The sequence below is a fragment of the Athene noctua genome, chromosome 2 (genome assembly GCF_965140245.1).
Source record: "Athene noctua chromosome 2, bAthNoc1.hap1.1, whole genome shotgun sequence".
Lineage (NCBI taxonomy): Eukaryota > Metazoa > Chordata > Aves > Strigiformes > Strigidae > Athene > Athene noctua.
The window spans coordinates 159212412-159239384 of NC_134038.1; the positions used below are offsets into that span (position 1 = coordinate 159212412).

The 26973-nt window shown below is 38.4% G+C and overlaps 1 protein-coding gene across 1 annotated transcript in view; it reads right to left on the reverse strand.

Annotated features, from left to right (window-relative positions):
* CNTNAP2 (contactin associated protein 2) overlaps positions 1 to 26973 on the reverse strand; it is a 1190827-nt gene that overhangs the window by 798367 nt on the left and 365487 nt on the right. Inside the window, exon 2 of the mRNA XM_074900878.1 lies at positions 26157 to 26267. Within this exon, the coding sequence (XP_074756979.1) occupies positions 26157 to 26267 (111 nt within the window). The remainder of the gene's footprint in view (positions 1 to 26156; positions 26268 to 26973) is intronic.

The following is a 26973-nucleotide window of genomic DNA, read 5'->3' on the forward strand; positions in this document are numbered from 1 at the left end:
TGCCTTTCCCATCTGTTCTGCTTTCTAATTACATATGCAAAAAGAAGCTCATTCACAACTGCATCCTAATGGAATCTTAAACAAAACTTGGATGAGATTTAAATATTCCGTGTGCACCATTTGTATTCAAGGCATCAAGCATCTTCTTCTCCATGAGGTGTTTTCTTGTTTTCTAGACAGAAAGTTGAGGCAAGGCAATGGATCACTGACCCTGGCACACAAACCCCTTGCATACAAAATAACCACAGTGGCATACAAAAGACAAGGAAGAGAGTATAAAGATCTCTCTTTCCTCACACCTCCTTTCAAGTACCAGGACACAAATCTTTCATTGCATGTTTATGCATTGCAGCGCTGGGGTTTTCCTAACAACTCAGGTCATATCCCCGGCAAGAACTAGCAGGTGTATCTAATGGATAGCACACACCGCTTCCACAGTGTCTCTGCTGAGCAACTCGGCCCTAATTAGAAGATTCTTAGCCAAGATTTTAATGATGGTCACATCAAGAATAGTGAAGTTTTACTGACTGTGATTGAATAGCATTTTCAGCACTTTGAAATCCAGATACAAGCTCATTATGACACTTCCTCGTAACAGTTGTAATCCCTCCTTAGTAGAGATGACAGAGAAATAGGAATTAAGCTATTCCTGCACTCGATCTATAGCATTTTGATAGCAACGACATGCCTAAACACTTTAGTCACCTAAATTGTCCCGTTCCCATTAGTGCAGTCCACAAAGCGATGGAAGGCAAAGCTGAATTTCTCTAAGTTAAATCGTGATGTTCTAGCCCATCTTAATATTTTTTCCGTCAAATGACTGTACATGAAAGATTATTAAATGCCATAATTCAGTCTTAGATATCTTGTTCTGTCACAAGTCTTCAGCGATAAAAGATAAAACCCGAACCTTCTGTCTTGCAGAGACTTGCTGTGCGAGATCCTTTAGTGAATATAGTTTCTGCCATGTATAAGAGCATTCTGCTGATGTGCAAACAACACTGTTCACTGTTAACAAATAAAAGCTACATGATTGTTTCATTATACTCATTATCTGTTTTCTAGTTACTTTTTTTAACTCCAAATGTCCTGGTCTGTGTCATCTGCAAGAAATGTTTCTCCCTCGACTTCTCCCTTGAAATGCCCTTCTTGTAAGGTACTCCCTCTGCCTGGTACATGCCCTGGAAGACCCTTAGCCCAGCAAGTACAAAAACTGACCTGGCCTAGCTCCTGAAGTCTATCTCCCTTGATGATTGTCAGCAGTCAACCTCTGCCTGATGCTACTGATGTCTGCAACACCCACTTAGGCTCAGCTCCTGGACTGCTACAGAACCTCAACACAGCTCAGTTGTCTTCTCTCTCTGTTGCTTTTTAACAATTTCTACTAGGGTTTTTTGTTTGTCTGTTTGGTATTTTTACAGCTGCTTCTTTTGGGATTGGCAAGAAAAAATACATTCAAGAGAATGCTCAGGTTGAAGATTTTTCCCTAGTGTCTCCCATCCGGGTTAAATCCTCATTTTTCTATACAGATGTCTTTTCCAACTGCTCCAAATTTCAGACCTGAATTCCCATTTTACAGGAATTTCTCAGAAGCTGGTTTCAACCCAAACAGTGATGATTTCTCAAAAGTCAGAATAGTTAATAAAACAGTCTGAAATATTTTTTTCTGACCACCTTGTTCCTTTCTTCTTGAGTGCTAGAGTGCTAAAATCCCTACACATTTTGACACTTTCCCACAAAAATTATAAGTAAAGCCACTGAATTCTTATAAAGAGGTTCTCTTTTCTGAAACAAAATGACTGGAGACGGGGAATAATCAGTCAGCTCTACTGAAAGTTTCTGAATACTTAAAAATGACTATTTTCTGTATGCAAATGTGCCTAGAAAATTAACAGCTAGAGGGAGCTATACTACTTATAGCTATAGCAAGCTATATAAATACTTTTATTTGTGCCAGCATTGCACTGCCACGGACCCAATCCTGAGAACAGGGCAGGGCTTTTCCCTACCTGCCTCAGTGATCAGCCACCGCTTCCAAACGCTTCTGTGAGACAGACCTTGCTCGTGATCTTACAGGAGCTCTGATAGTATCAGTGCCATGCATGAATACAAGTTACTGGTACCGTTTAATCCACCTTAGTAAATGTGCTTCCCTCTCCTGTTCTTCTTTCAACAAGCAGGAGCACAGAATTGTGAAATATTGTGAGATGACTTCTGAAACCTAGTATACAGCTGATTTAAGGGGTTTGTGGGTTTAGCTGCTTTTAACAAAGCTAAAGGATAATTTTTTTTTTTTCCACTAATGCATATACTGCAAGCAGTACTCAGATCCTTATCCTTTCTCTCCATTATGAAAATTTATTCTACTTTTAAAAATTACTCTGTACTGCATCCATTTGGATGATGAAAGCTTATATTATGCCTTCTATTTTGCTAATAGAAAAATATTTATTGATATCATATGCAGAGTAGCAACAACATGGGAGGAACAATTTTATTCTTTATTTCTATTTGCAAAATAATATGCTAATTTCAGGATAGGACTATACCACAGTAGAATTCGACTTTTTTAGGGCAATTATTTGCCTGAAGTCTGTGGTAAACTGCTAATAAATATTGACTAGTCTCTAACGAGTTTATACTCCTTGGAGCCAAAATATAGCACTGTATACAAAATCATTATAATCATCTGAGGCTGTACTGAGGAAAAAAGGCAGCAGAAAAATTTAACAGTTACAACACATTAATAAAAGTAACAGTGCTCTTATCAGTGATATCAAATGTTAATTTACACACATGGGATTAACTAATCTGATACATTTTAGACACTAACCAGGGAATGAAATTCTGTTAGGATTTTTATTCAATATAATTTAATGAGAATTCAAAGTTCATGCAGCAGAGCATTTCAAAAATTAAACTATAATAAATTAAAAGCCCCAGATGAACATTCCAACCCTTGTTCTTTAAATTTTAACCTACAGAAGGGAGGAGAATATGGAAATGCTAGCTTTAGAGGAGGAAGGTTCAAGCTTCCAGGGTCTGGATGAGGATTCAAAGCAGGATTTAACTTCAGGTGCCCTGAATCATCCCCACTTCTCCCCCATGCCTCCATGAGCCCTTTAAGACTCTTAGGATGGCACAGCTCCCCAGGCTGAAATTAATCTCTCTGCAGTTTCCATGCTTTCCATTTAAACTGTTCAGGCTACAGACTGAAATACTTGTCCTGAATGCATTTTTTCTACACTGTCAGTCAAGATTGCTGAGTATAACACTGCTGAGAAGAAAAATAACTTTTGCATGTCCAGACCAACTCAATATACCCGCTCCCCTTGCAAAAGGAAAAAACCCACCACCTCAAGACAGCTAGACTGCAGACCATACCTAAATAATTTCTGTCTGTACACAGCAGTAGTTGGCAGATGAAGAAACCAGCCACAGCTACAAAGGAGTGTTCATCACAGAAATCATCTAACTTGGATGAAGCATTGCCCAGGCAAGCAAAGACCTAAGTGAAGTGTATTGGGTTTGTGTGGCAAGGTTTTGGTAGTGGAGGGCTACAGGGATGGGGAGAAGGTCTTTTTTAAGATTTGTTTTATTTCTCATCACCCTACTCTGATTTGATTGCCAATAAATTAGGTTATTTTTCCCAAGTCAAGTCTGTTTTGCCTGTGACAGAAATGGGTGAATGATCTCTCCCTGTCCTTCTCTCAACCCCTGAGCCTTTTGTTATATTCTCTCTCACCTTGTCCAGTTGAGGAGGGGAGTGATGGAGTGGCTTTGGTGGGCACCTGGCATCTAGCCAAGGTCAACCCACCATATGAGGATAAAAATAGCTTTGTATGCTTTAGTCTGCCTGTCTGTAAGCTGCTGTAACACATTATTCACCTCACACCAACAACTGTGAAAATAGTATTTTGAAACTCTGTGAATAATGCTGTTATGCTAAGGCTAATAATTTATCCTACTTCACCATACATGCACAACCCCATAGAGCTGGCTGCTCTACCCTTATAAAGATTACATCCTTCTCTTCTTGAATAAAGCTCATGATTTTTCCTGCATGCTGGAATAAGCAAATCTTCGTAACAGTCTTCAAGGAAATTTCCATTTGCTGAGCCTAGATGAGGAAGCATTACCTCAGCTCGAAAGCAAAATTGTCCAGGGACATCTGTGCAACTGTATGACAGCGTTTCCATAACTTCTATGGTCTCCTGATTCACTTTTATATTGAAGAAAACCAGTTATCACAGACAGCTAGTCCTTCTCTGCTTCCAGCTACGTGAATATCATTCCTACTGAAGGCAAAGGGATTTTCCTTATTGGCATAAACCCAGGAAATAAGTATGCAGCAAGGGCTTCTAAAGCACAAACCACTACTAGATAAATCACTACTTCTGTAAAAATTGAATCCTATGATTATTGTGCTATAAAAAGATCTTAAACAGGCAAAACCACATGGCCTAAGAATGGTAAGTGCGATATGATAATTATATGTATTATGATTAGAGTATAGGTTTAAATACAGGGTTTTTTTAAAGAATGAAAGAAGAAAAAATATCTGGTATTCATTCTGGGTTTAAAGGAACCTAACACCACAGTTTTAGCTTCTAATTTGGGAATGTTAATTAAGCATCATAAAATCAGTCACTTAAAAGAGGTAGCTAACGCTTATCAGGCCGCTGCAATTTTTTTGACTTTTATTTATTATTACAATTATATAACCTCTTTTTCCTTATTAGTAGCTTTTTTTTTTTTGGCAAAACAGAAAGTGTTATTGGGCATAGATTTTATAAAGCAAATTTATCACACAGATAACTCCAGTAAAAAGATAATGTACATAATATATATTAACTTGATCTATCAAAACATATACCAGATGTTAGAAAGATATGACACTTGATGACTGGGAGAGTGTTTGTAACAAGAAAATAAAAATGTTAGTAATATTCTGTTTCATATTTTTTTAAGTAAAGGGAGTCAAGTTTATAACAAGTTTTATCCTGGACTTCAGTTAAACATCGAAGTTCTGTAAGGACATTTAAGCACATTTGCATAACGATAGTACTTGTTATGAGATGTTTCATTACAATACATTTTGAACAACAGCTTTTTTATTCCTGTAAAGTTTGCCTACCGGATTTATACAAGGCAGAGGGCTGAAATCTGTAACAGTTAGATTCCCTAACACTGTTTCTGGTTTATGTCTCCTTATACCCTATCGCAGGACCTCATCTAGTGCCTGTATCATGAAGTTACCCCTGACACCCTCCAGAAACCTGGGTTGATGACATCCCCCTGTACCGCCCTTCCAGCAGATGTCAGAGAGATTAAAGTCTCGCATACGAATGAAGGTATCCAGTCTGGAGGTGTTCTGAATTTGTTCAAAGAAAATGGTGGCCACTTTGTCATCCTGATGTTCTGGTTCATAACACATTCCTACCACGATGTCACCCCTCACTGGCTTCTCCTGGATCCTGACACACAGGTCTCAATCACAGGGAGCGCTTTAGTTTCCCAGGCTGTGTGCATTTGCAGGCATGCACTTGAGAGAGGCATCCCTTTGCCCTGCTTCTCTGTTCCTGAGGTCTCTCTTGTTCTTGCAGCTTTTGCTTTCCAACCCTATACACCACTTTCTTGTTCTACTGTACATTGTAATTTTCCTCTGCTATCTTAAATTCAGTGGAAAACCAAAAACATAGTCAGGGGGCTGTATCTCTCATCCTGTGAGGAGAGGCTGAGGAAGCAGGGTTTGTTCAGCCTGGAAATAGTTGGCTTTAGGGGAACCTTACAGCAGTCCCCAGTACCTACAGGGTGGTCATCAGAGAGATGGGGCCAGGCTCTTTACTGAAGTTCATGGCAGAAGGATGAGAGAATGGATACAAACTGAAATGCGAGAGGTTCTGACTGAAAATAATTTTTTTTCCCCATGAGGACAGTTGGGCAGTGAAACAGGTTGCCCAGAGGGGCTGCAGTCTCTGTCCTTGGAAGTTTTCCAGATCCAATTGGTTAAAGACCTGAGCAACCTGGTCTGATAACAGAGCTGAACCCTGCTTTGGGAAGGTACTGGGACTGGAGACCTCCTAAATTCCTTCCAGTCAGAATTATTCTATTGTTACAGGAGTATCTTATTACAAGAACAGTAGCTTGGCAAATATGAACAACTACACCAGGTCAGCCTAACTTTAATTAACTAATCAGAGAGCAAGTGTGAGTTACACAGCACAACATGGAGGAACACCTTGAACGTAAAGCGGACATTAAATATAAGTTTTTACTTATGTTGAGGTAAGGTTGTATGATCTGACTCTCTTGTACAGGTTCAAGTATTTCACATTATTAAGATAATAAAAGGGCCTTACTCCCTAAATGCCTTCCTCCCCTCCTTGAATCGCCATTCTCTCAAACCTCCCATCTGCAGATGCTCAAACCTTTCCTGAGATTCTGTTGCTAAACTTGGTAAGATAGATGACATTTCTGCTCTAACAGACCACTCATTCTTAAATTTATTTGAAATAATCTTTCATCCTGATTTTACACATTTACCTTTCTTATTTTACCTTTTTTTTTTTTTTTTTTTTTTTTTAATTTCTGTACTGCAGAATCACCACTAGCAACTGTATTCTACATAACAGTGTAACTCCTTAACTTGCTGTGTGATACTGGTCTTTACTTACTCATCATATCACTTAATTGTATATTTAAATAAAATTCTTGGTACTGGGAAAGTTTACTCTCCTGGAAGTCAGTTTCTTTAATTCTTATGATTTCCTACCTTATATCTGAAGGTCGACAACTTCCAACTTTTTTCTTTATACATATTTTTGAAAAGGTATAGAGTTGCCCAAATAAAGACAAAAGACAAAGAAAACACAGACTGAGAAACATACATTGTATTTCTTGAATGCATTCTGGAAAAAAAAGGTAGGAAAGGGCACAAGAAGAGCAGAAAGTTAGATATTAACTTTCAAACTCTAGTTTTGCAAAAGAAGTTATGCATTAATGTAATGGATATGAAAAAGAATGAGATTCTAATATACTAAAAGCAAAGTATAAATCTATCACAAAAGACTGACCAATAGTTTCACAATGGAGCCAGTGAATTGGGAATAGAAAACATTTCACTTTCCTCCAGCAGTGATTTGCTAGCATTGTTGGACAAATACTACAGTCACATAAGTAAGAGCAGATTATGCTTGCCCTATAACAGACACAACACCATTCTTCTACCTTTTCCAATATTTTGCTACAAGGTCAACAATGCTGAATATTGTGCTTACATCTCATTATACTGAGTAGTGTCAGTATCTGCACAATAACCTTAGAACAGACACCAGTGCATCTTGTGGAACCAGACAATGAGCTTGGCATTGTGCAAGATCAAGTGCTGGATTTACAAGCTCACTTAGAAATCTGAAAGGCAACATACCTGTAATTTAATATTCTCCATCAAAGATAGGGCTAAAAAAAAGTTTCCTACTTGATTCTTAATGGGTAAAAGAACATGGGGAAAATATTTGGGGCACAAGATTCCTCAGGGGATAGGGTTTCTACCCATATTGATTTACAGAGTTGAAATTCTCTGTTAACATCTCTCCTGGCACAATGCATGTTTGGAACATAGTCAACATCTTAACAAGAGCATTACACTCCTAGCTCTTATCATAAAATTCCATAAATGAACAGTAACTGAAATAGTTTTAGTTGCCACTGATTTTCTCAACCTTTGTACAATTTTGCCTGACAAATTCATGTTCTAAGGCTCTGCACTGCTAAGCACCATGGAAAGTGATCTAAAACAGTAGCTTGTGCCATGTTAACATCCCTGGAGCTACAGTCATCAGCTGAAGGATTACATGCTAGTCAGAACATATTGTGTTACACTCTATCATGCCAGATCTGCAGTGACAAGTTTATTCAACACTACAGCTGAGTTTTTGAAGCCTCAGGAATCAAGCAACTACAAAATACCCATGCACATTCCAGTGTTAAAAAACCACAGCAACGCTTATTACACATTTTTCCGTCAGGCTGATGACTTGCAGCATACGCTTGCTTAGCACCTGCCTAAGATAAAAAGATGACGATAACAGTGCCAATAAAATGCCTGATCCAAAAGCTACCAAAGTCAAAGGACATCTTTCCATCAGCAGGTTTCAGATCAAGCTGTAAAATATGTCAATGCACTCTGTTCCTCACTACCACCTAAACCACTGTATGCTGCCACAAACTTAACAGTGTCTCTGCCACAGCCACCAGTTTTTTTAATAGCATACAACCTTTTAAAACTTTCTTGGTGATCTCTCTCTTTATGATGTGATGTTTCTTCCCATTAGATATGAATATTTGATCCTGGAATCTGAGGTAATGGAAACAGCTGTGACACAGAGGATACCAGTACTGCAACAGATTTAACATCTTTTTTGACAGAGTTCAAGTACCACATGGCATCAAATGCAAACAGCCCCTAAAGATCAATCTTCTCCCATATGAAAGGTTCCTTTCCATAAGAACAAGCTTTGTGAGAAAGCTGAAGTCCTTGAGCTCCTCCTCTAGAGAAGGGAGTTGTACCTACAACTTGCAAGTACCTTTATATATTTTTTTTTGGTTTCCCAATATCCAGACATTATTGTGCTATTAAAATGAGTTTCTGGATGCTTCCAGGGATTTTAATTGACCATGGTAAGCCACCAATAAAGAGACAGAAAAGTTGCATGACAAAATCCTTCTTTTTATAAGGAGATAATTGTTACAAAAATCTAGCTTTACAATTTGTAGTTTTCTTCTTGTATTTGACATGAGCTCTTCTTTCAAATAAATTCTTAGATAAATTGGTGAACCTCATTTTATAGATTCGTCTATCTGGCAAAGGAAAGTCCGATGCTCGATTCTATATTCTAGAAGCATATTCTACGCTTTCAAAGACACACAGTTAAAAACAACAATATAATCCCTCTGGGAATAAAAAAGAAATCAAATGTGGACATGGTACATTAGCTTAATAAAACCCAGAAAAGACATTTACAAACTCTCTGGCCTGAGGGTCCCTTTAGGAACAAACACAAATGGTTCTGTTTTTTACATAATTTTCCTTCACTAGCACTAGACACAGGAGAAAGTGCATCATATTCCTTCAGTTTGAACCAGACGGTGGTATTCAGATGACAATCACTTTTTAAAGCCTGTCCTAATTTGTTAAAAGCATTTACTGAATTAGCTCTGTAACCACCGCATGTCAATGTAGTTTTGTTTCAACAGATCTGAATTCACATTATTCCTACCTTATGTTTTCCATGTAGATTAGATATAATGAAACTGAGACTCCCTCTGTTAAACATTAAAATCAGAAAGGGATTTATGTGCTAAACTTGTCTGGAAAATTAATGGGATTTAGGGGTCCAATTTTCTCATGTACATGTGCAAATCTCTTGATCTCTTTTCTCCTCTTTCTACTTTCATGTAACCTCTTACTTACAGCTCTTACTCTTACAGACCATTCCTATTAAATTTGCCAAAATAACTATAAGTTTCTACACTTTTAAAGTCCTTAGTTTTTCTTTGTGGGGAGTAGGAAGTGGGAGCATGTTTTAAATACAGCTTGTCAGAAAGTTGCATATACTCATTATTTAAAACTGTCAACACTGACTAACCGATACTGCTATTATTGATCAACATCAAAACTAACTCTAGGCATAATTTTTTTTAATGAAGTTTTTATAGACCCCACATTCAATGCATTCAAAATTTTTCCATTTGGCTGGTACTGTTGATAGCTCAAAATCATCCAGAATAGCAGAACACATTAAATTTCCACTATTAACATTGTATATTAAATAAGGCTATCAGAGTCTTTTGGGACACTATTATGACATCATTGTGGTTTTGCATTGTTCTGCATCACAAGATAACGTCAGTAGCATTTGCCTAATACACAAGGAGAAAGCAGGAGAACAGTTCATAGTACCACCTCTGCTGGGCAAAGGACTTACTTCTGCACAACGCTAACAATGAGCTTCCGGTATTATGGAAAAATAATACCTATATTTAGTTGGAAATTTTGGAAGTAAACCAGTCAATTTATATTTATTACAGATAATAAAGTGCATAATTAAATTACTTTCTGTAATAGATTCTAGCACCTTGACAGAAAGCTGGCATCTCACAGTACTGCTCATTACTCTGATGAGCAGCATCCTGTTCTTTAGCTGTAATCTTCAGACCTTTTTAAAGTTCCTGGGGTAAATTTGCAAGATAAAAGCCATGATTACAACCTTCAGTTTCCCTGCTTGCAAAGTAATGAATGGTAAGTTTCTGAAATCATTACAAGCATTTCTATAGCTGAGCTTTTAGCTGTGTTTCATGAGTCACATTAGACTATGCAGACAAGGTATTTTTGCCGTTAGGTGGCCAGCTGAAAAATGTGTGTAACATTCTAAACATGAAACCGAAAACTTGGTAGTGACTAAAGTCCTAAAATGAGAACACTTCTGTTTTCAGATAACAGAAGTCAGAGAGAAAGAAACTCTTTTCAGGTGACTGAAAATTATATGACAATGATTCTGGCGACCCCAATGCTCTTGTCAAACCAAAGGCTTTATTTATGTTCTCTCCTTATCTCTGTTAATGCAGGAGCTTGTTTGTAGTTTTTATTTCACAGTACCAACTCTATTTTTCAATAAGTCTGGATCTATGCCAATATGGTAAATCAATTTATTTTGTGGTCTATCCTGTCTTCTTTCTTGCAGTTAACTTCCCCCGTTCCTTTAAATTTCCATGCCTTTGTAGGTGAGTCTGAGAGGCTGGAAGTGTTGCAGTCATCCATAAAATTGGATAAGCCTGTAGATTTCCCCAGCAAACTCTGTCATTATGACCCCAGTCTCATGGAGGGACCAGCTGTAAGAGAACAAGATAAGAGCATAGGAATCGCCATATCACACCTAGTGAACTAGTAAGCTAGTAGCTTTTCTCAAAGGGTGGCCAATACCACATATTTATAAGCAAGGTGCTCCAGCCTCAGAGTAGACCGCTGTGGGAAAAACATTCCGTTGTGAAGGGCTAAAGGTAATTCCTTTAAAGCCTAGCAGAAACCTGAGAACTCAAATGTTTAAAATAATTCATTGCCAATTCCTACTTAATTTCTGGTATCTCTGCTTTGATCCCCAGCTACACTCCTCCTTTCCTGATGACTTTGGATGTGGCTCATCAGTCATTGCCGGTCAACATGTCGATTGCTGCCTTAGATGCATTTCACATCACTTTACTTTCAAGTGAAGAGCTAAAGCATCATCACTAGTGTGTTTAAGATAATATATTATGCATAGAATATGTAAATTTGGTTTTGCCTTGAAACTAGAAGTTCATTAAAGTAACTTTTAGAGATTGCTTACAATAACTGGGCTCATAATTAACAGCTTCTCCGATCTCTCAAGAACTATTTTTAAAATGTGGCATGCAACTTCTTCCTGATAATTGAGCACCATTTTGACCTAATGTAGAAACTAATTAATCACAATTAGAACAAATAAAAAAACCAGAAGGACCCACCTGGAAAACAACATGTACAAACAACAATCATCTCTATGTATTCAAAATGTGTAATGGGGGATGCTGCTGACCAGCTGCTAAAGTCAGCAAATTAAATAATTCTGGCATTGGCTTTTGTTAGAGATTCTTCCCCCAACACAGGAAACAGACAACTTCTTGGTACTGAAGAAAGCAAAGTAGTTGAAGTACCATCTCTCTCAGTACATGTAAAAGACAACTTGGCTTGTGTATTAAATGAAACATCTTATTTCTATATATTCTACATTTGGCAGAATATCAGCTAAAGCCCTCTTAGTGCAGCACTATGCTATACCCAACAATATTTCCTTCCCAGAAAAAGCATAACACCCTGTTTCACTCAGCAAGAGTCTTGTTTATTCCTCTTTTACAAAATTGCCAAGTGTCACCTGATTCTTCCCTCAAAACCAAGTCATCTTCTTATCACCCAGTCTGTACTAGGAAAAGCTAAGCAGGCAGTGATGGCTGATAATTTAGAGCTACTCATTCCTGATCTATAAATATTATGTAGTTAATACACATACTCAAGTGCCTATTTTTACATACCATAGGACCCTTTGATCCTTACAAACATCAGATCATTTCTGACAAATTTCTTAACCAAAGCAGAATTAGCTCACTGAGAGTAAAGTGCCTGAAAGCCCAGAAGGAATGCTAAATTTGATGGTAGTCAATACTGAAAAGCAAAGACACCTAAAATACAACTTTTTAAAAAGCAGCTTTTCAAGCTTTCTTATTTTTTTACCACTGTTTATCAAACACACACACACCCAAGAATCTCAGTAGAAACAGATTTCTTTTTTTTTTTTTTTTTTTTTAATTTCTGGGTAGGCATAACTAAATTGTTGCTTCATAATTACGCCAACAGTTTCTCCCCCTGCAGTGTTATAGTCATCTGCCATTCTGCACAAAGCTGACTCAAATCTCAGCTACAGTGATAACCTAATAAAGGAAAATTATCCTCTCACTGAAGGGAGAGATTTTCACTCTGACAACACTCTCATTCACCTCTTTCCTTTTCACCTATAACAGTCTATGCAAGGCTTCAATAAAGTTGAAGTTTTCTAACGTAGGTGATCTTGTTCAGAATGAGTTGATGCACCTTTTTTCCTTCAAATGTACATGCGCCTGTATAATTTTTATCAATGTTAAAGTGAGTCTTATACACAAACAGGTTAAAAAATAGTTTCACCTAAGAAAGTGATACAAACCAAAGTGAAGCCAACAGCAAATCTATGATGTGGGACTGGATGCCAAATTAGATGCTTCTAGATCCAGAGATATTTTTTGTGACATATGTTATATAGAAAAATGAGTATTAATGTTCTCTTACTGTGTAGCTCAGATTTCCTTGTGAATAAGTCTAATTGTGAAGGCTGAAACATGAATAATAGCTGCGCTCTCTCATCCTACAGCGAATAGCTTCATTTCATCACATTATTTCTTTTCTCTCTTTCAGCATATTACTGTACTAGGAGGTTATAACGGTAGCCAAATAGCTCCCATTTCTACCACCATTTACACTTGTTTATGACTTGTATGGGAAAGGCAGTACTTTGTGCTTGAAGAAGCTATCTACCAGTTGCACTACACTCATCTGTGTAAGGAAAACCCGTTGTTTTGTGTGCAGGAGAGGGTGAAACACTCCTACTGTCTGACAAGAGGCACCTACCTTAGAAGCAGCTGACCGTGTGTTTTCTGTACACTCACTGCATCATTCCCACAAATCCAGATGAGTCTCACACATCTCTGTTTTGGTCTGAAGTATTTGTAGATATAACCTAGCCAGGGGTATCTAACCTGTCAGCCTCTGCTACTCCTAAATGTACTGGATATGTCAAAAGTGGTTGGCCAGTTTTCCTATGTTGAGGTTTTTTTTAAATCCCGCATGTTCCCATTGATCTGTGCAAACACAGTAGCTCCATTATCTGCAGAAGTATAAAATTTTCTAATTTATTAAATGTGCCAGCTCTAGTGTAGGCAAGTTTCTTGTGAGGCATCAGGTTAAGAAGGCACCTAGCAGAACTTCAGTGTTATTATAATTCATTTTGCAGCCCAAATCTCACCCTTTATATTAACTGTAAAATTTAATTCTAAATGTGCTAGCTTTTAAAATAGGATAAAACTTCACTCCCTGTTTTAGGAATTGAAATTAGACATCAGAGGTAATGTCTGCAATGTTTAAATGGATTGACTATGTAATTTAGTGCCTGATTTACAAGGACTGATGCCCTTTTGTAAAAAATCGTCTTTATGCAGGCAAGAACCTGCCATTGGCAATACTCTTCGTGCACTAACACCTCCATGTACAAGTGATGCTTTCATGAATGTAAACTTGATGAATGCTTACGAAGCATATAGCAAAAAAATACAATGCAAGTTTGATGACTTTTTGAAAGTGTCTGAGAACTTTTAATGTATCTTATGTGTATGAGTCATCCATGTGAAATCTGAAGCACCTGACTGCATACAGTAAGAAAGAGAAAGACCAAGTATCCTGTACCATCTGTAAAGCTCAAGTATAAACTTGTCAGGCACCTCATATTTGAGACCATTAGCTTCTGCTCAAATGCAGAGAAGAATGTAAGTATTCTGAGTGGAGTTAGCGAGCTAATCAGGTTTGCCTTTTCAAGATAGCATAGAGATGAAGCCAGTAAGTACAGCTAAATAAATTTCTTAACTATTTACAGGTTAATGTCCCAGTGCTGCTTGAGAAACCTTCAAATTAATCTCTGGGCTTTTAGGATGGTCGAGAGCACCGAATTTGGCTCCTCTGAGGATAAATGGCCAGAGCTGCACCGATCCCTAGGGGTATATCCCTAAGTATATCTGTGATACATGGATCCAGCCTGGCTGGCTGCGGGGCTGCCCACTCCCTGCCACCAGTGCGGCCCCTTTCCTGTCAGAGTCAGCTCTTCATTAGCTTCAGAAAGAATTAATGAACTAAGCTGAGTTTTGTCTGGAAAAAGCTAGCTGCTCAGCATAGTCAGGGTGGATTTGCTGTCTCCGTCTACCCATGGCCCTAGAGAGCTGCCCATCTTCCTTATGTCTCCAGCTGAACTTGGAACTGCTACCTCTGCAAATTGAATTGCTGTAGAAAAAGTTTCACACACAAAGTTTAAGAGAGAACTCAGTAATATTTTTTTCCCTCTTCCCCATCTCAACATGTATTAAATAAGCCAATTAGGTATTCTGAAGACTTTAATTAACAAATTAGTTATGAACTGGAAAAAATGGTCATGCTTTCTGTATTCGTTGGGCTATGGTAAATTAACATAAGCTAATGATGCTTTATTTTTATCCAATTATTTGAGATTCACTTTCCACAGACTTTGTTTCTTGGATTGTGTTTTGAATGAAAAGGGTGATGTTTTTCCTTTTCAGAGTTACTTTTTCAACACATCAGTCTGACCTGGATGTACATGGTAATTTTTTTCCCCTTTTTGATGCTTCTTTTCCCTGCCCCTTCACAAAATGTGCTATATTCTTGCACTGCATATTTTTTCCTGCTGCCCCATATATTGCTCCAGAGACCAAAAGAGCCTGTGGTTTCAGAGGTATGAACTATTGCAAACATTTTTATTTGTATTTTTAAGAATTCATTCTACAAAATGCAGATATTTATGAAAAATGTTTCACTAGGGCCAGATCACTGAAGCACAGAAAACAAGTGCTATGGTCAACTGAGTGGCGATCACAACTGTCTTCAGAACAGAGATACAAGCATTCATAGAGCTGAAGTGAGTTGCATTACAAATCAAAGCACGGTGACTAGCTATTTATTTGGAGGGTGAGGAACAAGCAAAATTGATATGCTGTAGGATATGAGGCAGATAAAGACATGCAGAAAATTATATGAATTCAGCAATAATATTTGACCAAGAAATAATAGCCGTGAGAGGACAAATACCTTTCCTACATGACTTTTCTTTCTAGTTCCAAATGAACTCTCAAATGATGATCTGAGCCTGAATTATTTATGGATGTTAAAAGAAGAAAATACGCAGAGGTTGAAGTTAGGGTTACACAAAAATTTTGTTAGAAATAATACCAAAAGGCCATGTTACTAATAAAATTTAAGTGTTTTCATTTACCCTCACAGGTAATGATGCTCCTACAGGAGCTACGTCTTGAAGTGAATCAAAAAAACGCCAAGAGCACTTAAAAACCCCAAAACAACCAAAGCAAAACATCAATTAATTGTAGTCTTTCTAAAACATTGCAGAAATACTGTTATTTATACTGTGTGCAACACGAAGAATGCTATGTCCAGTCCAAAGATGTTTTTAAAGTTGCATTAATATATGAAGCACAAGAGGATTATTTTTTCATTCACGAATAACTTGTTTCCCACATTTGCAAAAAGAAATAATTATTTAATAGGTTAACAACATGTAATTTTCCCTGACTTCTGATCACCTAAATTTGATCTACTATGTATTACATGGCATAGTTTCAGCAAGTAAACTGTACAGGATTTTACAATGTGTATTTTTCTAAAGCATGTATTTACAGAAAGGGAACTTTGTTTATTTAGTTATTTCAAGGCAACAATGTTTTAATTATTTATAAAGTCTTAGCAAGAACTGTCTTATAGACAGACAGAAGCTAAGTGTATGATACTATTTTTCTCATGGATGTTACTGTTCTTTTATGCTACTCTAAACATTCTTAAGTGCTTAACTACTTATGAAAGACAGCATTCAGTAACCTGGGCAGTGAATTTACAAACCACTGGCAACACTATAATAACTGCCCAGGGATGAGTTTCTTGAACCAAGTAACAATTGACAGGACAAGAGGGAATGGCCTCAAGCTGCACCAGGGCAGGGTTAGACTGGCTCTTAGGAAGCATTTCTTTGCAGAAGGGGTTGTTGGGCGTTGGAATGGGCTGCCCAGGGCAGGGGTGGAGTCCCCATCCCTGGAGGGGTTGAAGAGTCGGGTTGACCCAGCGCTGAGGGATCTGGTGGAGTTGGGAATGGTCAGTGTGAGGTTAATGGTTGGACTGGATGATCTTCAAGGTCTTTTCCAACCAAGATCATTCTGTGAACTTTCCCCTAAGAGCATTTTAATCAAAACATAATGAGTTATTATGTGTACAGGCATTCTCAGTGTGCCCAAAGGTCTTGCTGACATAAAGAGATTGCAGAATTTAAGTTGACAATCTACAGTGTACTAATTACTTCACACTTGCTCCCCACTGTCCCTATCTGGACAATGTTAATGCAGTCTGAACAACGCCTCACTTTGAGATTCACACTCAAAATAAATTCCTGGCAAGTCCCATGAATGGACAAGCCCAAAACAGCTCACAGAATCCAGGCCGACACAAACTATATCTCTTTTACATTCACTCTGTCAAAATGAAAACTACATGAGGACAGGCTGAGAGAGTTGTTCAGCCTGGAGAAGAGAAGACTCTGGGGAGACCTCAGAGCGGCCTCCCAGTACTTAAAGGGGCTACAGGAAACATGGAGAGGGACGCCTGATCAGGGAGTGTAGGGATAAGACAAGGGGTCACAGTTTTAAACGGAAAGAGCAGAGGTTTAGATTAGATATAAGGAAGAATTTTTTCACCGTGCAGGTGGTGAGGCCCTGGCACAGGTTTCCCAGAGGAGCTGTGGCTGCCCCCTCCCTGGCAGGGTTCAGGACAGGTTGGACGGGGCTTTGGGCAACCTGGGCTAGTGGAAGGTGTCCCTGCCCGTGGCAGGGGGGTTGGAACTGGATCATCTTTAAGGTCAGTTCCAACCCAAAGCATCCTGTGATTCTATGATTCTATGAAATCCTTTTTCATACACCATTATAGAAAAGTAATAAGGAATTGGAAAAGTAGTGATATTGGTTATGGTACTGGAGGTTTTAGTAGCCATGCTAAAAAGAGCTAAGACCAGGCAACCCCAATTTCTTCTTAGGTGAGACTCTGACAAGCATTTTTTTTATATTGGTAGAGCTGCTGCAGAACAGATCTAACTGACTTACTGGGAATGATTTGGGGAATAAAAGAACCATATCCCGTTACAGATAATTTCTTGAATCTTCCATGCAGAAGCCAAAATTTAAAACTCCACTGAGAAGAAACATACTGACTCAATTATACCTATGTCCACTTAAAATTTCTGATGATTGTTTTATATATACATCAATAGTTCCAATAACAGGTCAAGGTCAGCACCCTGATTAAAAAGCAACATGAAAGCCTAGACAGGAGTTACATAGTGGTGATAAAAGGATTGCTTTTCGAACATCAACTGTCCTACAGAAACTTCCCTCATATTCCATTATCAATTCCGTTGATAGCTTCAGATTCCCCCCTAATACTGGACTTGAAAGAGAGCCCTGGTTGTCAAATTTCTTCTTCTTTATTCCACTGTGCATAAGAGAATTTCCATACATCCAAAGATTCATTATGACCTTCATACTTGCACTGTCTGCTGGGATTATTTCTGAAGTTCTGAGACTCTGATCAGTTCCAAGCAGCTTCCAATTATATTATATAACCTTACATTATGTTGAAATAATGTAGAATTTCTTCGCTAAATTAAAATGGTATGAGGTGGATGATGGGCAGCATTAATTCTTGTACTAGTGAGAAGTGTAAGGTCCAATAGCTTGGGAACCATTAAAAGAAAGATTGATAGTGCATTATATCAAACGTGTGGTAAGAATCCTCCTTATGATGTGATGCAGTCCATTGATTGTACTGATGGCAGGTCATAAGATGTTAGACCTTTTAACCTTGCCATCACATATGCAAAAGCTACTGTAGATCTATTTTTAAAAAGTTAGATCTAGAATGAGCTAATTGAAAACTCTCCTTTCCTCTGATGCCATTTTAGTTAGTAAGGTGGTAGCATTATGGACTATTTTTGAGCAGCAGGTATGACAAAAATGGAAGGGCACACCAAAATCTCTTTAGCTAGTCTGCTAGCTAGGCTCCAGTTAAAATGTGTTACAGCGCTGTCAGTAACTTCTTCGCATATGTTTATGTGCCAACATGAATAACTCCTCTGTCAGTCATTTTGAAAACAAAAGTATTTTTTCAGAGGTAGCAAAGTCTCATATTTCTTCAAATATTGGAGGATCATTTAATACACTTAGAAATGTTTGGTTTACATAGGTATAGAATGTGAGCTGATAGCCGAGAGAACATTCAAAATAATTTTTACAAAGTGTATCCAAATTAAAAAGTTTTAGGGTTTTCTAGGATTCAAAGATTTAGTGATGTTTGCATATATTGAGATGAAAATGACAGTAACAGGAACAAAAAAGAAAATTCATACGTTTATCTTCTGTGGTGCTTTGTTTTCTGATACAAGCTGTAGACATTTAAAAAATAATCTGTCCCTTTGTTATACTGCACTGAACAACACACAGCAATTCTGATAATTAAAAAAAAAAATAAAAATACTTCAATTCTACAATACACTAAGACTTAGTGGTTTAAAAAGAAAAATTATCTTACTTTCAGAAGGATAATTTGATAGAATCTGACTACTGCAACCTTTGAACTGTTGCTAAGTCAGTGCCACTTAGCTTTTTAAGTCCAAGCTTTTGCTTATAAGCCTTTAACAAAAGTTAGGAGTCACCACACTCTAGCTTCCCCAAACCTACTTTCACATTATGCAATTCAATGCATCATTCCAGTCTCAAGGTAAGTTTTGCCACACTTAAAAGTTTTAAAGGTTCTTCACCCCCTGCTTGCAGACCTGACAGGGATAGCAGCAATTGCTTTGTCCAGCTGTAATTCCAGTGAAATATGTTGTTTAGTAGTAGTATATTGGAGGAACCACCTTCTTTTGTTCACAAAGAGAATAAGACAAAATAGCCTACATTTAGTGCGGCCTCTTTGTTCCTCACTTCTTTCCAGGATTATAAAATGAAAGCATTTTACTAGCTTTTCACAGCTGCTATGATTGAAAGCACCCAGGAAGGCAGAAGAGGGAATGCAGCCCATGAGACAGTTGGGGTGCTTTGGTGAGCCCTGAATAAGAGAGCCGGTGTAAAATGCACGCATGCCTTGTACCCCCTGACCTCTGGCTCTTCATGATTACGGAAACACAGACTCATATTTATAACAATTATATAAATCAAAGACTCTTACTCACTGACATAGAAATGGAGGCTTCAAATTTTAATACATTCTGGTAAGAATTTTCAGAAGACTGATAAACTTTCAGGTAACTGCTGAATATATGTTTCTACAATCATCAATTTTTCCTCTAATTAAACATTTTACTTTTTTTTTTTTTTCCCCCCATATAAAAGCTTAGGATCCTTTTCTTTGCTTACCCTAACAAGAAATAAGGATCAGAACAGGAACAAGGGGCAACACAAAAGAATATGAAGCACCAATTAAATAGATCTGGAGAGGTTAACTTTTCTAATCGAGTTGTACTCTGTCCATCAAATCTGCATTTCCTTTGAAATAAGTATAAGTACAAATCTGTGAGTCAGTGAAGGCTTGCAGGGCTCTGAGCAGACAGCTGTGGAAAATGTAAAATATTCTGATATACTGACATGGCAAAATACCCTACACATACACCCTGGAGGCTAAGCTTCCAGATCAATACCATTCCATGCCGTTTTAGTTCTGTTTGCCTAGATCAGTAGTTATGAGATTTGTAAACAAAGTGATATCAAACATTAGGAATAAATTAATGATGTTTCTGCTTTTGAAGCCTCCTAAAAACTGATGAAAATATTAAACTCTTTGATGTGCATCCTTCCAATTGCAACATTTATAGCAGGAAACTGAACCAGAACAACTACAGTCACGACTGCAACCTTCTTAATAACATGATGTGACTGTTCAGTAAATCAGTGTCTTAATCAATAGAATAAAATATACGATCTATTCTGCTAAAGTGTTTTGCCAGTCTAGAGTGAAGTGCCATGAAAATGGCAAAGGAAAATATAATTGGGTTGGAGACTAGAATTTTCAAATGCGCGTTTCCTTAATTTAAAGGGTCTGGGGCTAGAGGAGAGGGAGTTCTTTCCATTTAATGACTTGAGCACAGTGTGGTTTAAATAGTACATTTGATTTGGGAACCTATTATCTGATAATGACTCTTTGGAGAGAAAAAAATTGGATTCCCTTATTACTGGTTTGATTAGCAATATCTGTAACTCCATGATGTTGTAAAATAGCTCAGCATTAAAACTGAGCTATTTTCCATCATTTGTAGAAGCAAAACGATAAACATAGTGAAGGCTGAGTTCCCATTTTAAACACATTCCTGAATTCTGCAGTACTTTTGCTCTCTCTAGAATTAGGAAAGCAAAATTAGTTAATGTACATAGAGAAGGTTCAGTTTTGAAAAGTATGTATGCTATGCTTCGTATGTATTAAGAGATGGGGGACAACAGTCTAAAGAAGTTGCTATTTAAGCAAAGAGACGCAACTAAATTTCAAATGACCTTTTGATAGAGGAAATTAGGCCAATGTTTGATTAATGACCGCACTGCAGACCTTATTGCTAAAGAAATATCATTAAAAGAAACTGCACTGTAGTGATTGCAAGAGTAAGAAAGGGGAGGGTAAATATAACTAAAGGTAAAAAATTAAATTCCAAATGTCTGATTTGCCTTTCACTTACAATAGAATAAGTAGCATAGTAAGTTAAAAGGAGAAATAGTAATCTAAAATCAATTTGAAGATCTTCTCCACCAAGCGGATGCAAAGTTTTATTTTACTGAAGTGATTCTAGTGATTTTTTTCTATTTTAGAATAGGGAATACAATGCAAATCAACATCACTCCGATCAGATACAGCAGAATTTAATGTAAAGGATGAACAGTGTTCTAGAACTGTTCCTTAACTTCTTTCATCTGGACAACAAACACTTGAAAACACAAATTAAGAGGCCCAACAGCCTATCAAAACCCACGTTCAGACGTATTGCAACAGAAAGAAGGAGAATTATTAAAAGGCACGTAACAAAATAAAGGCAACACCAAAGTAAAATCCTGAAACCAGCATAAAACGGCATCTATTCTCATTCAGAAGTCTTCTAAATTTCTGGAGCAATAAACAATGTTATCTGCTAGTCTGCAGGCATAAAACCAAAGAAATTGCCAGTGCTCCTGAAAGGCTTTGCTTCAGCTCAGCAGGGCTGCAGGACTCCAGCTTGTCAGTCATATTTTCTCTAAGCTAGTCTTTGACTTCTGTTTAGCTTGTTACTAATTCTCTAACAAGCAGGTAATATAGCCTAATCTGTTTTACCTTTAGCTTAGCTTTGTGATGGCACACACGATTTTGATATATTTCTGTACCTAAAGTAGGTATTCTGCAGAGAACAAACTATTACTGTAGAATAAAAATGTAGTGTAGAGGACTATGATCACAGGGTGATAGCAGAGGTATTGAAAGTACAGGCATAGGGTGGTACCAGAGGGAGCAGGGCTTTAAGCAACTCACTAGGTCAATTACTAGTCATTAAAAGAAAGCAACCTTGGGAGCTGGCTAAGACTGATTTTAGAGAACAAAAACCAAGAGAAAAAGAGATCAAAGAACAAGAATCCTGCACATGTAAAACACACATACTGAGAATTCAGACCAATGGAGTTGCAGACTAAACAAAAAAGATCAGTGTCAGGACCCTGAGGGTACCAACTGGCTATAATTGCCCTACCCACTGGGGAACCCACTTGTGCTGACCATGAGCCTGGGGACCCCATTTCAGTCCCCAGGATCTACCTGAGCCACGTCATAGGTGTATCCATGCCCAGCTCCATCCTGTGTTCTTACACACTTACGGATTTTGTTTCCTAGCTTGATATCAGGCCTCACTCATCCTTTTCTGTGTGATGATCTCAAGACAACAGGCAGAACCTGCTGGTGCAATCAGCACTGCTCACCCTGCTTGTAGACAGGGGATGGTGTCCCAGTGGCAAGAGAACCACTTGCCTGAGGATCTCCCATGTCTACAGCTCAGCCCCCTTAGTTGCAAAGCTCCCATCACCTCATTCACTGAAACACGTACATTTAACCTCAAGCAGATTTTGCCATGTCAGTGTTGTCATTGACATAGAATCATAGAATAGTTTGGGTTGGGATCTTAAAAGCCCATCTAGTCCAACCCCCCCTGAAATAAGCAGGGCCATCCTCAGCTAGATCAGGTTGCTCAGAGCCCTGTCCAACCTGGCCTTGAATGTTTCCAAGGAGGGGGCATCTACCACCTCTCTGGGCAACCTGTGCCAGTGTTTCACCACCCTCATTGTAAAAAATTTCCTTATATCTGGTCTAAATCTACCCTCTTTTAGTTTAAACCCACTACCGCTTGTCCTATCGCTACAGGCCCTACTGAAATCCATCCCCATCTTTCTTACAAGCCCCCTTTAGGTACTGGGAGGCTGCAATAAGATCTCCCTGGAGCCTTCTCTTTTCCAGGCTGAACAACCTCACCTCTACCCGCCTCTCCTCACAGGAGAGGTGCTCCAGCCCTCTGATCATTCCTGTGCCCCTTCTCTGGACCTTCTCCAACAGATCCATGTCCTTCTGCTGAGGACTCCAGAGCTGGAGACAACATTCCAGGTGGGGTCTCACCAGAGCAGCATAGAGGCAGAATCCCATCTCTTGACCTGCTGGTCACACTTTTTATGCAGCCCAGGATACAGTTGGCTTTCTGGGCTGCAAGCGCATGTTACCAGCTCATATCCAATATTTCATCCACCACTACTCCCGAGTCCTTCTCCACAGAGCTGCTCTCAATTCACTCATCGCCCAGCTTGTGTTGATACCAGGGATTTCCCTGACCCCGGTGCAGGACTGTGCACTTGGCCTCATTGAACCTCATGAGGTTCACATGGGCCTACTTCTTGAGTTTGTCCAGGTCTCCCTAAATTGCATCCCATCCCTCAGGTGTGTCAACTGCACCACTCAGCTTGCTGTCATCTGCAAACCTGCTGAGGGTGCACTTGATTCCACTGTCTGCATCACTGATGAAGATATTAAACAGTATTGGTACCAATAGAGACCCCTGAGAGTCACCACACTTGTCACTGGTCTCCATCTGGACATTGAACAATTGACCACCACTCTCTGGATGTGACCAATTCCTTATCCACTGAATAGTCCATCTATAAAATCCATATCTCTTCAATTTAGAGAGAAGGATGCTGTAGGGGACTGTGTCAAAGACATCACAGAATTTCAGATAGATGACATCCATAGTTCTTCCACTGTACACTGATTTAGTCACTCCATCACAGAAGGCCACTAGGTTGGTGAGGCAAGACTTGCCCTTGGTGAAGCCATGCTGGCTGTCTTGAATCACCTCCCTGTCCTCCATGTGCCTTGGCATAGCTTCTAGGATGATCTGTTCCATGGTCTTCCCAGACACAGAGGTGAGGCTGACAGGTCAGTAGTTCCCAGGGTCCTCCTTGCTACCCTTTTTAAAAACGGGTGCAATGTTTCCTTTTTCCAGTCACCAGGGACTTCACCTGAGTGGCATGACTTTTCAGATATGAAAAGGAGAGTGGCTTGGCAACTACACCAGGCAGTTCCCTCAGGACTCTGGGAGGCATCTCATTAGGTCCCACAGACTTATGTATGTTCAGGTTCCTCAGGTGATCACAGACCTGATCTTCTCTTACAGTGGGAGGGACTTTGTTCCCCCAGTCCCTGTCTTGCAGTCCATCTACTACTGACAGTGAAGGCTGAGGCAAAACAGTTATTGAGTACTTCAGCTTCTCCTCATTTGTTGTTACCAGTTTGCCAGTCATGTTCATTGTGGGGGTACACATTTCTTGACCTTCCTGTTCTGGCTGACATACCTGTAGAAGCCCTTATTATTCTTTGTGTCTCTTGCCAAGTTCAGCTCCCGCCACGCCTTGGCCTTCTTGACCCCATCCCTACACAACCGGGTAACATCCATTTACTACTCCCAGGATACCTGTCCCTGCTTCCACTGTCAGTGCATTTCCTTATAGCTCTTTAGTTTGACCAGCAAGTTTTGACACATCCATCTGCATCCTCTTCCCAGTAAAGAGTCTGGGATGCTGTCAATACACCATAGCCCCCACGCCAGCTACAGCCATCCACCGTAAGACTCAGAGGAGCTTATGGCAGCAGTAACGTAACACCAGAGAAAGGGATAGACACAAGGAAGTATAGCCTGGTTTATTATTGAGAGTCCTCTCATTAACAGCATTTTTTCTTTCATTCCTTTTTTTTTTTTTTTTTAATGAGAATAGCTAGGCCAATAGTTGTTCCTTGATTAAGATTACAATTAGGCTAACAGTAAATCCATGGCTTTGCTCATAAGGTGGGATTTTTTTTCTTTGGCTCAGAAACTGCACAAACAGTAGTGTAAAAAAATTTATGGAGAACATGGGCAGCCTAGACTATAATTTCAATGCAACAAATTCTGCTTTTAACCTCAGGAGTGTTCCACCATTTGATAGTATTTCAGACTTTGTTTAAAACACCCAAAACCAAAAGACTGTAACTTTTGCTTCAATGGTTTTATGGTGGTTGGTTTTGTTTTGTTTTGTTTTTCTTAGGAGGCAGAATATGGTAACCAGGCAAGAGCAACATAATTCCTGTAGGAGAAGGAAAAGTAAAGCAGCAATTCAACTACACCAACCTGCTTCATGTCTGGTGTTTTGCAATTATTATAGATCTTCAGGATTCGGAAGCCTGAGGCACTATAGTCACTTGCTCTCTCTTCATCATCCCTACAGTGAAAGTATTTCTAAATTGTCATTGTCAATTTATTAAACCCTATTTTGGGAGGAAGATAAAATTTGGTATTGATTCACAAGAATCTGTGAAATTTTACATTTTAGGACTTCTAGTTTGATGCTATTTAGAAAAAAATAAAATCAATAGTATTTAGAATACAAATTTTCTGTTACGTTTCATGTTTAAATGCATCATTCCTATGAAATTATTTTAAAGATCAATATCAGAATGGTATATATATAGATATTTACAAGTATCAAGGAAAGCTATGAAAATTCCTATGTGTTAAGGTAAAGACTTGTGTTCAGACTGTGAAACAAATCCTAGTCCTAAGGATATAATAAGACCAGGTGGAACAAACTTATGCGCCTATTCTTCCAACCACCAAAACCGAGGTGGCTTTGTTACTTCTGAACAACGCCATGTTGTGTTACAGCAATGCATACAAAAGGCAAAGTTCCTGTGGTGGTAGAAAAAACTGAATGACAGCAATCATTGCTAAGGTGAGAAACAAGTTAAATCAATTAAAGCACACCAAAGCTGTTTAGTTTTGCTCCAACAACTATGACCTTGCAAATGCTCATTTACCCAATGAACACAGGTATGCCCTTTCAACTGAAGTCAATTATACAACCGTACTGGATGACTCCATCGACATTAGGCATTTGGCCCATGCTGCTACATGTTATCAGTAGTGTATTTCTCCCTGAGGTGCAATGAAGTGCAATTACTGTCACATGCAATGAAATAGAAACTTATTCCATTTACTAAAACAGTCTGTCAAACAGCCAAAACTTTGTTAAAGAAAATATAAGCAATAATATTTTACATAGAAAGTATGTTCACATTAAAAATATCATTCATTACTTTTTCTTTAAGTATCTGAATGTTAAGGTAGAGCACCCCTTACCTCCTCTCTTGTTTAACTTGGCATACCCTGGCATGTAGCTGCTTGTCATAGATGATGAACTGCTGAAGGAGGAGTGGGGTAATGCTGAGACCAGAGGTTCATCACACTTTTCTGAAACACAAAAAGAAAATTCACTTTATGATTTTAATTATTCATATATATTAAGTGTCAATGTGCCCTTTTTCTTTTGGCTAATAACACAGCCTTGTTATTTTTGTACAAATGGAATGCATGTAGATACATTCCGTTTCAGTAAAAAAAAACAACCAAAAACCAAACCAACAAAAACCAACCAACAAACCCACCACAAAACCCACAAGAAAACCCACAAACATACAGAGACACACACTTCAACATGAGAAAATGAAGACTTCGACATAGGACAAAATTAGGCAATGGAAACACCTAACCACTCTGCTTAGGGATACTACAAGCGATCAAAAAAGCCTGCCCTGATACATCTGGAATGGTTTTGGTGACATGAAAATGTAGTGCTAAAGTATTATCATGAAAGCCTCCTAAGAAGCAGATAAGTTATAAACTTTCAGTTTGTAATTGAAGTGCTGATAACCTGATATTTTAGAAAAGAAAATGTATTAGGGTACATTAATAAATGCCTATGAATTATCAAGTAAAAGATTTACTGAAAAAAAAATAACAAAATAATATTTTTTTTAATCTCCATAATCCATTTGAGCACTTCTATTTTACTCAGTATAAAGAAGATTAACTTGGTATTAGCATCTAAAATGGAAAAAAAATGAGAATCTTTGCCTTTCTAATCAAGAAAAAAAGTTTAAAACAAATCAGCTGTTGT